The sequence below is a fragment of the Hemiscyllium ocellatum genome, chromosome 15 (assembly GCF_020745735.1).
Source record: "Hemiscyllium ocellatum isolate sHemOce1 chromosome 15, sHemOce1.pat.X.cur, whole genome shotgun sequence".
Taxonomy (NCBI): domain Eukaryota; kingdom Metazoa; phylum Chordata; class Chondrichthyes; order Orectolobiformes; family Hemiscylliidae; genus Hemiscyllium; species Hemiscyllium ocellatum.
In genome coordinates, this window is record NC_083415.1 from 7,154,815 (window position 1) to 7,168,246 (window position 13,432).

Below are 13,432 nucleotides of genomic sequence, written 5' to 3' on the forward strand. Positions count from 1 at the left end.
AATTTAGGTAAAGGGGCAGTACAGAGAGATCTGGGTGTTCTTGTACATCAGTCAATGAAGGTAAGCATGCAGGTACAGCAGGTAGTGAAGAAGGCTAATAATATGCTGGCCTTCATAACAAGAGGGATTGAGTAGAAGCAGCTGTACAGGGCCCTGGTGAGACCACACCTGGAGTACTGTGTGCAGTTCTGGTCTCCAAATTTGAGGAAAGACATTCTGGCTATTGAGGGAGTGCAGCGTAGGTTCACGAGGTCAATTCTTGGAATGGCGGGATTACCTTACACTGAAAGACTGGAGTGACTGGGTTTGTATACCCTTGAGTTTAGAAGACTGAGAGGGGATCTGATTGACACATATAAGGTTATTAAAGGATTGGACACTGTGGAGGCAGGAAACATGTTTCCGCTGATGAGTGAGTGCCGAACCAGGGGACACAGCTTAAAAATACGGGGTAGACCTTTTAGGACAGAGATGAGGAGAAACGTCTTCACCCAGAGAGTGGTGGCTGTGTGGAATGCTCTGCCCCAGAGGGCAGTGGAGGCCCAATCACTGGATTCATTTAAGAAAGAATTGGATAGAGCTCTCAAGGATAGTGGAATCAAGGGTTATGGAGATAAGGCAGGAACAGGATACTGATTAAGGATGATCATATTGAATGGTGGTGCAGGCTCGAAGGGCAGAATGGCCTACTCCTGCACCCATTGTCTATTACCCCTGAATAGTGCGCCAAGCTTACACATCCCTGGACACTATGCACAATTTTGCATGGCCAATTTATCTAATCTGCACATCTTTGGACTGTGGGAGGAAATCTGAGCACCCATTTAAAACCCACGCAGACATGGGGCGAATGTGCAAACTCAACACAGCCTGAGGCTGTATTCAATCTGGGTCCCTGGTGCTGTGAGGTCGCAGTGCTAGCCACTGTGCTCCCATGTGGTAGGTTAGGTGGATTAGCCATTATAAATGCAAGGTTGTGGGGATAGGGTGGGGTTATGTGTCTGGGTGAGATGCAGTTTAGTGTGTCAGTGCAGACTTGGTAGGTCAAATGGCTTCTCCCTGCACTGTAGTGTTTCTGTGATTGTTGCTGTGTAACAGTGTACAGTCAGTTCTTCTGTAATGCGATGGTTGTGTTCTTGTGTGACCGTGCGTTATAGAAAAACCATCTTTTAGAAACAATGATTAATGTGTTGGCGCTGTAATTGCATTACAGCCAGCACATGTTGTAAAAGTTCATGCTTTATAAATAGCAGGCCCAATTCATTAGTCGCATTACAGCAAATTTGTGTTGACGAAACGCGTGTTATAGCAGAATAACCTGTTTCAAATACCCTTTGAAATCACATGTACACCATATTATTATTATCACCCTCAGCAACCTTTCTGATGTCTTCAAAAGAAAAATCCAGCAAGTTAGATAAACATGACTTTCCCTTGAAAAATCTATGCTAACTACCCCAGTTAACCCACATTTCTTCACATGACCCTGCATTCTAACCCAAATTATTGATCCTAGAAATTTCCCCATTAACAAACTTAAACTGACAGGCTGGCCTTGTTAGGTTGGCCTTACAGCCATTTTTGAATAAAGGTATCATGTTTGCAATTCTCCAGTCCTCTGGCAAAACTCCCTAATCTTTTATGCCCTCTTTTTAATGTCTTTGCATCCTTCCTAAAGTGTGGTAGCCAGAACTCTGCAAATATTCCTGCTGAGACTGAGTCAGTGAAGATTCAGTAACCTCTTGTTGTTGTATTCCATACCTTTATTTATAAAGCTTCCTTTATATGCCTCTTCCTAAACCTTCCATCAGTGATTTGTGCATGTGTACCTTCAGGTTCCTCTGCTCCTGCATCCCCTTTAGAAGTGTGTCCTGTAGTTTATGTTATTTCATCCCTGTTCTTCCTATCGAGATGGACAACTTCACACTTCTCCACATTAAACTTTATCTCCCACATGTTCAACCAATTCACCAGCATGTCTGCATCCTTATGAAGTCTGTTACCAACTCATCACGGTTCGCTATACTTAGATACTGTGCTCTGCAAATTTAAGTCTAGGCCATGTAAATACAGATAATTCTTCTATAACGCAATGGTTGTGTTCTTGTGCAATCCCGCATTATAGAAAAATTGTGTTTTAGAAACAGTGCTTAAAGTCTTGGCGATGTAATCACATTACACATGTTTTAAAAGTTTACATTTTTACCCCAGTTTGTTAATTGTGTTACAGTGAATTTGCATTGATGAAATACAGGTTATAACAGGACAGTCTGTATGTACATGTATATATATTGCACAAAGTCCTTGGTTCTCGCACCGACCACTGTAAGCCTTCCTCTCATCTGATAAACAACCATCGACCACTGCTATTTCCTGCCACACAAGCAACTTGCTTCCTGTGATCCTATTGACCCCTTTATTCCATGGGCTTCAGCTTTGCCGACAAATCCTTGATGAGACACTTTACCATACTGGTTGGTATTTTATGCACACCACATCAACAGCATTGTCTTCATAGACATCAAACAACTGATGTTAGTTAAATAAATTTTTGTCAGTTATAACATCAATGCTGGAATTCCTGCATTCATTTATGTTTCTCCAAATGACGACTAATCTTAACTTGGAATGTCCAAATACTAAGATTAATTTGACTGGCCTATAGTTGCTGTCCTTGCCCTTGTACCCTTTTTATAAAAATTATTCTGTGGTCCTTTCTAAGACAAAATATAGCCTACATCTCTGCAATTTTCACTTACTATGCCTTGGACATTCATTCATAAAACTGGTGAAAAGTGCTTGTTGAATGCACACCTGCTCTCGAGTTGGATCGCTATGGTGCACCAAACACATCACAACAACTACCTTGAAGAACCAATTGTATTGCAGCGCTGCAGATGTGGATTGGTCTTTGCCCAACTAGGATCAGTGTTTGTACACTGAACTGCAGCAACTGCAGCAGAGGGATTGGTGCAAAACTTACAGTCAGAGTACCAAACAGGGCATCAATCAGATCCTGGCAGATCAACTAGGTTACTGACAAGGTATCAGATCACTGGCCACAAATCAGATCATTGCAGCAATCAAGTTACAGTTAGAGCACCAATCAGACTATGGTCAGGCCATCAGATTGCCGGTCACAAATCAGCTCACTGCACTAACCAGATCACAGAGCATCGATCAGATTATCCTCAGGTCACAGGTTGCTGCATTATTGCACTCTCAGACTGTTCCTGATGAAGGGTTCTGGCCCGAAACGTCGAATTTCCTGTTCCTTGGATGCTGCCTGACCTGCTGTGCTTTAACCAGCAACACATTTTCAGCTCTCAGACAAGGCACCAATCAGATCACAGTGGGATCCGATCAGTTCACACTTTGTGCACTAATCAGATCACACTCTGTGCACCAATCCGTTCACAGTGGGATCCAATCAGTGCTCACTGTGCACCAATCTGATCACAGTGGGATCCACAATGAGTTCACACTCAGTGCACCAATCAGATCACAGGGAGGCGGTATTCCAATCATTGTTCGACATTGGTAACCTCTGTGACGTATGCTGCCGCTAGGCAACAAAGACGTAAATAGCAGTAGCTGATTGGCTCAATCAAATATAAACTACGACCTGATTGGCGGGGTGTTCACGGGAGTAAATTCAAATAACGGGCGGGAGGAGCAGGAGCTTACAGTCAACCAGCGGGTCCTCTATAACACACCCCCACACACACAGGGTGAAACAGACCGACATACACAGGGGTAGGGAGAGAGGCGGATCAGCTTGAGAGCTGCGGGACCACACACACCCCCCCTTGGCCGGGCGGCAGGCAGGCAGACAGAGACAGAGAGCTGGAGCCGGTGTCGGTGCCGGTGAGCTAGCATGGCACAGAATGTGGATCCCGCCGCCGCCGGCTCGGGAGCGGCCCGGAAAGGCAGCGAAAGCAGCGCTTCCATCGCCCGGGGTTCAGTCTCCAAGCGGTGAGTGTGCGGGGCTGGGGGCTGGGGGCTGGGGGCTGGGGGCTGGGGGCCGGGCTGGGCTGGGGGCCGGGCTGGGCTGGGGGCCGGGGGCCGGGGGCCGGGGCTGGGACACGGGCTGTCTGTACTCCTTCACTAACCGCTGGTCTCTCCCTATTACAGATTACAGCAGGAGCTGATGACTCTGATGGTGAGCGAGGTTTTATATCATACATATACTGTCCCTTTATTGTGAGCGGTCAGATCAGTCAGGGCTCCCATTGTTCACAATGATTTCTAACCCCCCCGGACCCAGCCCCAGCTCTCCCTGGGGTGGGAGCTGCAGCTGCTCATTCTGTTTTACACCGTGCTGTTTCCCTGAATTTAACGAGTTATTTAGTGTTTTTTGTGCAAAGAGCTAGTCCATGCTGATGGTATCTTGCTCCTGCCGGCTCTCAGGGCTGTGTAACAGGTCTCTCTCTGTAGCTGAGCCTTGTTCCCAAAGTGAGGGGGGTCACACGCCGTTGCCGGTTTGTTTCAGAATAAGGCTGAGCTCTTCCAGAAGTAAAGAGCCGATCCCTTCCTCAGTGAGGACAGGCTGCTTTTACAGTATGATGCCTGTTGGTCAGTGTGTTACACCCCTCTTGACAGGTCCTTTCACACTTTATAGTGTTTAACAGCTCTCAGGAGAAAGGAGGACTTTTTTGGTCATTAATTTGGCTGATCGTCTTGTTTTGTCTTTCAGATGTCTGGTCACAAAGGGATCTCTGCTTTCCCCGAATCAGACAATCTGTTCCGCTGGATTGGAACCATCGATGGTGCTGCAGGAACGGTGGGTGAGCTGTGGCGGTCCACCACTTTTCCGGGTTTACATTTGAACCGACTGCCAGCAGAGTGGAGCTGTGAGGAGTGAGGCTGGAGCTCTGTCGCTCCTCTTTTCCCCCACCTCCATACCTCATGCTGATTTCAATCCCCTGAATCCTGGCCTGGCCTGATTGTTGGAGTTGGAATACTCAGGATCTGTAACTGCACAATTTAACTGATTGATGCTGGTGGTCAAGGGCTGAGTAATGGAGTTAGGCTGCATTAGGTTTTTGTTTGCTGTCTCAGACGCTACCGGCAGAGTGACTGATAGTGTCCTAAATGACGAGGGGAAGGGAGGACTGTGTGGGTAGTACATGAATTGCTCCCTGTACGTATGAACAGTTCTGTGTTCAATGTATGTGGGGTAGCATTGTTCAAACGTCACTTTTTAGCAGAATGTATTCCTTTTGCCTACTTGGTCTTTCCGCCCACAAGGTGAAATATGCAGAAATGAAGATAATTCCTACAAACTGTGATTCAGGAATGGTTTGGAGATTCCCCTGAGAGTTTGGCTCTCATTTCCACCATGTCCTGTTTTTAATGACAGCTGCATGTAAACGGAAATGGTTACCATCGGTTACCATCAGTTACATCAGCTTCCTGAGTGATGGCAGCTCTCAGGAGGCTGGGGGTTTGTAACACTTCTGGACTGAGCGCTCAGTCTCTGCTTTATTGGGCCTTGCCCAGTGTACTCTTGCTCGGCCGTCTGCTGATCTCACAACCAGACATGATGATGATAAGCCTGATTTTGGTATTTTTGTATATTCCTCCATGGCTTGGGCAAAGTTGAGGAATGTCTGCTAAGGTAATGTGGAATTTTTCCACTTCCGAATTGGGTCAGTCTGTCGTGTGTCCAAAAGCAGCCAACAAAAATTTTCTACAGCTGTAGGCCATTCGGCCATTGTGTCAAAAATTGAACCGGGACACAATTATTGCTGATCTCCCTCTATTCCATCTTCCAACTCCGTTTCCAAATGACTATCCCAATTCTCACTTTACTGAAGTAGCTCTTTCTCAGAGGGGGACACAAACTTTCAACCCCAAGAAAGGAAGGAGCTGGAATGAATTGAATCATTGTGTACCTTTTTCTGTTGGACAGTGTGCGCTCCGTGGTGAATGGGCTCTGGGTTTGTCCTTTGCAGGTTTACGAAGGTTTGCGGTATAAGCTCTCGCTGGAATTTCCCAGTGGATACCCGTACAACCCTCCAACTGTCAAGTTCCTCACTTCCTGCTATCACCCCAATGTTGACGGAGAAGGGAATATTTGCCTGGATATCCTCAAAGACAAATGGTCTGCACTTTACGATGTCAGGACAATCCTGTTGTCAATTCAAAGTCTGCTGGGAGGTAAGAGCTTGCTGGTTGAGTCATGTGCTGGAGAGTCCACCACAACCTGGGTCAGCAACATGCAACTCCCACCAACAGCTCCCCCTGGGCTGGTGTGTGCAACCCATTGACGGGGCATCTCCAACAATGTGTCCATGAGGATTCTAAAATCAAGCATATGATTACTGTCTTTCCAGGGTTGTTTCTGTAGTTCAGAGCTTGTGGGCAGTGCTGACTGTGCTAGCGATCATGTTCATCCCATCTGCCCTTCACAAGGTGATAGTCAGTTGCTGCCTTGAAGCACTGTGGTCCATTTTGTTACCATAGAGACGTCAGGGCTATGAGGAAGGGCATTCTGGGATGTTACAACAGTGGAGGAAAGGCGATATTGTTCCAGTTACATTTTGCAGTTATTTCCGTTCGTTTGAGCACTGTTCTGCAAGACCTTCAGTACAACATGATCACTATTAAGTTTACAGTCACCAACTTATTGACACTTTCTTTGTGAAGTTCAAGTTGTGATAGTTTCCTTTATCTGGTTCAGGTGCTGTTTGGGACTTCGAGGTCAGCTGGCATGTTGGACATGTGTGACTGGGCTAAGCTCTCCTTCCTTGTCGTCCTCAATATAGTGAGCAAGTTATACAGAGGATAACCAGTGGATGGGATCTATTTGGATGTTCAGAAGGTCTTTGACAAGGCTGCTGAATAAGATGAGAGCCCATGGTGTCAGGGACAAGGTACTGGCATGGATAGAGAATTAGCTGACTGGCTGAAGGCAGAGAGTGGGGCAAAGGGTTTTTCTTTCAGGATGGCAGGCATTGACTGGTGAAGTTCCACAGGGGTCAGTGTTGGGTCCACAACTATTACTATTAAGATCTCGACGAAGGAGCTGAGGGCATTGTTGCTAAGTTCGCAGGTGACATGAAAATAGGTGATGGGACAGATGGTATTGAGGAAGTGGGGAAGTTGCAGAAGGACTTTGAGGGAAGAGGAATGGCAGATGGAATACAATGTGGGAACGTAGTTGTGTACTTTTGAGGAAGAATAGAGGCAAGACTATTTTCTAAATGGAGAAAGGCCTCAGAAATCTGAAGAGCAAAGGATTTTGGAGTCCTAGTTCTGGATTCTCTTATGGTTAATGGTTAGCTGGCCATTAGGAAGACAAATGCAATGCAGGCAGTCATTTCAAGAGGATGAGAATACAAGAGCAGAGATGTACTGCTGAGGCTGGATAAGACTCTGGTCAAACTACATTTGGAATATTGTAAGCAGTTTTGGGCCTCCTACTTAAGGAGGGATGTGCTGACCAGAGGAATGTTACAACAATGATCCTGGGGATGGAGGGCTTGCCATATATGGAGTGGTTGAGGACTCTGAGTCTGTACTCAATGGTGTTTAGAAGGCTGTGGGGTGATTTGATTGAAACTTGGAGAATGCTGGGATGCCTAGATAGAGTGGACATGGGCCCAACCTCAGAGTAAAGGGATGACTATTTATTGAGAACTGAGATGAAGGATTTCTTCAGTCGGGTGGGGGGAGGGAGGAAGAGGAGTGTATGTAAGACAGAGAGGTTCTTGATTAGTATGGGGATCAAACATTGTGGAGAGAAGACAGGAGAATGGCGTTGGGAAACACATCTGCCATGAGCGAATGGTGGAGGAGACTTGATGGGCCGAATGGCCTAACTGTGCTCCAAATCTTGTGATTGGTCTCCAGCCTTTGATATGGTGACCACATCATTCTCCTCCACTACCTCTTTGCTCCCCCCACCCCAACATACATACATACATACATACATACATACAGTTGTTACAATGCACTTGCCTGGTTCCATTCTCATTGTAGCTCACAGCAGTATCAATAGATTGTCTTCCTGTCCCTGCACCGATCCCTCTGTCCCCAAGATCTCTCCTTAGCCCCTTTTTCTCATGTTCTCACTGACCTATCTGTTGTACCATTATTGCATCTCAATGGTCTCCTGAGCCGTGTCCCACTTTGTGTCTTCTGTAAACTTCAACTCCTTCAAACCTCTGCTGCCTGTATCCTTCAACTCCCATTAAACCCCAATCCCCTGATCGTTGACGTAGCTCCTGGACAAGCAATACCTTGTTTTTTTTTAAATTGAAATTCACATCTTTTGAGGATATTGAGAGATTTGAGAACCATGTTCCCAATCTCTAATCTCCTCCAGCCCCTTTTTTAAAAACTTGTGCTGCTCTCGTTCTGGCCTGTTACCTTTCCCTGAGCTAATCATTTCAGTATGACTTACTTGTAGTGAATTCCTAACCGCATGGAATTCCCTTCCTCCTGATTTGACTTGGGACGTTGTCTACATGAAAGATTGTGTATATACAGCATCAAGAGAAAAATGCAGCTTTATTGTTTTCACAGATCTCTGGAAGAACCATCTCATTACAATTAAACCCTCTGATATATTGCTGGATTAATTCACGTTGACGGTGCCACTGTCACTTACCTGGTGTTCCTCATCTTCTGTCCTTGCGTTCCTTGATCCATAGAGGGAGCTGTCCCTGTCTCAGCATCCTGAGTATTGGCAATACACAAATGCTGGTGGTGCTCATAGATGGTGCTCCTTTAAATAATCTTTTAATGCTGGTGGTGCTCCTTTAAATAATCAGGTGTGCCAAAACACACTGCTAAATTGAAAACTTAGACATTTTCTCAGTGAAAGCCCAACCTGAGTGAGGTTCGTTTCTCTGCTTCGGGGATTAGTTTTCCTGAGCACTGGTTGGTGTAACTGCTGGATGTATTACTCCCCCAGCTACAGTAGCTACTGCTGCCATGTGAGGCACTGCACAAAGGCTTGGATGAAACGTAGCACCACTCAGACTGAACAGCAGTTTGAGACAGTGTGAACCCACTGCTTAGTCTTCTTAGCTCACTTACCACGGCTTTGTGTAGACAGAAGTTTGCTTTGACTTGTTTTTATTGGACACTATTGAGTATTTCCTTGTTCGTAACCAGTCATAGTCATGGAGATGTACAGCATGGAAACAGACCCTTCGGTCCAACCCATCCATGCTGACCAGAGATCCCAACCCAATCTAGTCCCACCTGCCAGCACCCAGCCCATATCCCTCCAAACCCTTCCTATTCATATCCCCATCCAAATGCCTCTTAAATGTTACAATTGTACCAGCCTCCACTTTCTCTGGCAGCTCATTCCATACACGTACCACCTTCTGTGTGGAAAAAGTTGCCCCTTACCAAATGCTGCCTTCTCAATCCTATCTACCTGCAACTCCACTTCCAAGGAGGTATGAACCTAAACTTCAAGGTCTCTTTGTTCAGCAACACTCCCTAGGACCTTACCATTAAGTGTATAAGTCCTGCTAAGATTTGCTTTCTCAAAGTGCAGCACCTCTCATTTATCTGAATTAAACTTCATCTGCCACTCTTCAGCCCATCGGCCCATCTGGTCCAGATTCTGTTGTAATCTGAGGTAACCCTCTTCACTGTCCACCACACTTCCAATTTCGGGGGAGGAGGGGGGTGGTATGTTTGCACCCATGAGTCAAATCTGGTAACTGTAAGACATGCCTTACTTGCTATTATTTGGTTCAGGCACTGTTGTTGTCTCCAGGGGTTTGGATACAGATGTGAGTCTTCCTTGTACCCAATGCAGAGAGAAAGTCAAAATCTGTATTAGTCCGTGACTTCCATATTTTAAAAATTTACGTCACAATAGATTGTGGAACTAAAACATTCAGCAGTGAGATTGAAGGACAGTGAAAGCGAGGATACTGAAATTGGAGTTTAATTATATAAACCTAACAAGAGTAGCCTGTCAAGCTTGTGCTGTCATTCCGTTCAATCATATTTATCATCTACCTCACCAGCACTATCCCCAAGCCTCTCATTTAGCGTCCAGAAGCCCAATGATCTCCCAGTTGAACACAATTGATTGACTGAACCTCTCCAGTTCAGAATTCCAAAGCTCCACCACCCTGAGTGAGGAAATTCCTCATCCACTGTCTTAAATAGACTACTGTTTATTCTGAGATAATGTCCCTTGGTCTCCACTTGCTGGCCAGTGGAGACATCTTATCTCCACCCACCCTGAGAGAGTTTAGTAAGATTCAATGAAATAACCTCTTATTCATAAGTCTCCTGTTTGTTTTCTACCTAAAGTATTTCCTGAGTGGGTGAATTTGGAACGGAGTGTGAATCATCCTGCTGATGGAAAGCATGTTCTTGGTTGAGACAAAGCGCTGGATTACAGACCGCCGGAGTGTGGCTGAGCTTGCCAGAAGCTGGGATTTCTTTCTGGGGGTGGTCTGTGATATATGGGCTCTTACGGGAGGGTGTAAGGATCACACCTTGCTAGCTGTGGAGTAGGTGTTGCTGACTCTATCAGACTGCTTTGGGGTGATTGTGCTGGAAGCATTGATATCTCCAGGGAAATGTTGGTTTGGTGGAGGTACTGGGCACTTGAATCCAGCTCTAACTTTTAACCTTTTTTTTTGTCCTCCCTCTTCCCCAACAGAACCAAACGTGCAAAGTCCCCTGAATGTTGCTGCAGCTCAGCTTTGGTCTAACCAGCAAGGTGAGAACCTGTTTAACTCTGCTCCAGTTCACCACAGGCAAGGTGTCTTTACAAATATCCTGCTGGGAATTGCTCTGAAAGTATTGTTGTGTGTCTGTTTGAGGCCTTGCCCTTGATCGGCTTCCGCAGATTTGATGTGTCCACCTACGTCCCACTGCTTTATTACATCCAGTCTTGTGCCTTTCAGTCTGCTGTGTCACTGAATGTGGTTGTTTCTGGCTGAGCCAGTATTTACTGCCTGCCCCTTGAGAAGGTGGTGGTTAACTCCCTTTTGAAGTGTGTGTGTGTGTGTGTGTGTGTGTGTGTGTGTGTGTGTGTGTGTGTGTGGTTCTGATGAACCAGGCTTAAAATAATAACTGACCTCTGAGCACCAACAGCAGAGAGGTATTGCTCTAAAAACAAGCCTCACCCTCAACAGGAGACTTTATACTAAGTGCGTACTAGCAAACAACTGATTTTATAAGCTAGAAACAGAAACAATGGGTAACCAGATCAGTAACATTAAGTCATGTTTATGTAATGAGGCACGTGGGTAGGAAATGGGCTCGTGTCTGTACTGAAAAACTCTCAGTCTATACAGTAAGGAATGCATTCAGTATCCATTACCAAGCACAACACCTACTGATCCATCCCAGAGAAACCCAGGGACATCTGCCCCAACTTTCAGCATGGCTTCACATGGAAGCAATCCCCACGATCCCCTGCGTGACAGATGCCAATCTTTATCCAACACAATATCAAATAACAGTTGGAAGCACCGAACACTGCAAAAGTTGTGGGCCCTGACAACATTCCAGAAAGTGTACTAAAGATGTGTGTACTCCAGTGCTTACAGAAGGAAGCCCCCAAACACAAGGCCTTGTAGAACAGGATGTAGAGGGCTTAACAACAAAGGAGAGGGTTCGACTCTTCACTACAACAGAGCTTGACTAGGGATCAAATAGAGGTATGTACAAAACTTGCAATGCCAGAGTGGAAAACTGTTCTATTAGTGATAAATTAGTATTAAGATTAAACCAAGCAACTCAAGAGCAGATCACAGTATCACAAGTATATTTTAAATTCATTGACCAGAATGTTCCTGCCAGATTCCTTAGCCGAGCTGTTCAAGTACAGCTACAACACTGTCATCTACTTGACAGGATAGAAAATTGCCCACGTCTGACCCGTACATAAAAAGCAGGGCAAATCCAACCTGTTCAATTAATACCCCCATCAGTCTACTCTGTCATTAGTAAGATGATGGAAACGGTCATCAACACCTCGCTCACAATAATCTGGCTCAGTGATGTTCTTCTTGAGTTTTGACAGAGAGCAACATGACCGCACCATAGTCTTGGCTCAAATGTGAGGAAATTGGTTGAACCCTGGAAGTGAAGAGAGTGACATCATGGCCACGTTTGACCGAGTGTAGTGGCATCAAGAAGCCTAGCAAAACCAGTATTTAAAGCAAAAATAATGTCCAAAGCCAAGGGTAACAGATTCCATGAAAACTCACCATGGGCAAGCTCCCCTCCAAATTACTCACCATTCCCTCAGGTCAACATCCTGGAACACCCCAATAGCTCCCTGGGCAGATGTCCCTGGGTTTCTCTGGGATGGATCAGTAGGTGTTGTGCTTGGTAATGGATACTGAATGCATTCCTTACTGTATAGACTGAGAGTTTTTCAGTACAGACACGAGCCCATTTCCTACCCACGTGCCTCATTACATAAACATGACTTAATGTTACTGATCTGGTTACCCATTGTTTCTGTTTCTAGCTTATAAAATCAGTTGTTTGCTAGTACGCACTTTTTGTATAAAGTCTCCTGTTGAGGGTGAGGCTTGTTTTTAGAGCAATACCTCTCTGCTGTTGGTGCTCAGAGGTCATTTATTATTTTAAGCCTGGTTCATCAGAAGCAGGAGCAGACAGAGGCCATTTGGCCCCATCAGTTCTGTTCTGCCATTCCGTGACATTGTGGCTGATAAACCCCATGTCCACTAGCCTCTTTCCCCATTACCCTTGATTCACTGGTCGATTTTGTCTCCTGCAAAAATGTCTGACGGTGTCTTTGAGGCAAATCTGATGATGCGGTTTTCTCTTACAGAATACAAACTGCGCCTACGTGAAGCATATGCTCGGCAGCTGAAGAGTTAAAGTGCGTTCTGCTGTCTGAGCTGCAATTGTCCTCCTGGTTCCTCCCTGTGTACCTTTTTTTGAATGTTTGTCTGTCTGTCCAATTATGAGAATGGGCACATGTTTATTTTTAAATTTACCATGTTAATAAAGTGCACTGTGGCTGAAGTATTTTCTAATAAACACCATTTATTGTTTCATTGCTGTCTCTGTTGCCTGTAAGGTTTCTGCCAGTTTCACTGGAAAAATGCCAACACCCAGCAGTTTAGGGATTACAGTGGAAATGATGAACATAGAAGTGTTGCCCGAGCGATGTGGCTGATTTTATAACCGCCCTCTGGGCAATCAGGGATTGGCAATAAATACCAACCAGTGTCACTCTCATCCATGAATGAATTGTTTTTTTAAAAGAACATAAATTTTAAATTCACGGGCATAATAGATTAAAATGTTCTTTATAAATTGTTTGTTACACCACGAGCTGTTTCTGGGGTTGGTTGGTTTTTGTCTTAATACTAATTTTTAAACATTTAAACTCCCTCACGAACAGTTTTCCACTAGGCATTGCTAGTTTGCATGTTCCTCTAGTTGGTCCTAAGTTCAT

The 13,432-nt window shown here is 45.2% G+C and overlaps 1 protein-coding gene across 1 annotated transcript; it reads left to right on the forward strand.

Annotated features, from left to right (window-relative positions):
- The first annotated feature begins 3,633 nt into the window (after positions 1-3,633).
- ube2c (ubiquitin-conjugating enzyme E2C) lies at positions 3,634-13,028 on the forward strand. The gene is made up of 6 exons (XM_060835944.1): positions 3,634-3,975; positions 4,135-4,162; positions 4,697-4,783; positions 5,958-6,162; positions 10,649-10,708; positions 12,800-13,028. Exons 1-6 carry the CDS (start codon positions 3,878-3,880, stop codon positions 12,847-12,849), a joined length of 528 nt encoding a protein of 175 aa, XP_060691927.1. The 5' UTR covers positions 3,634-3,877; the 3' UTR covers positions 12,850-13,028.
- Positions 13,029-13,432: the final 404 nt, after the last annotated feature.

Coding starts and splice junctions, on each gene's coding strand:
- ube2c (XM_060835944.1), top strand. CDS start 3,878: ATGGCACAGAATGTGGATCCCGCCGCCGCCGGCTCGGGAGCGGCCCGG. Junction 3,976..4,134: donor CGGGGTTCAGTCTCCAAGCG/GTGAGTGTGCGG, acceptor TCCCTATTACAG/ATTACAGCAGGAGCTGATGA. Junction 4,163..4,696: donor AGGAGCTGATGACTCTGATG/GTGAGCGAGGTT, acceptor TTTGTCTTTCAG/ATGTCTGGTCACAAAGGGAT.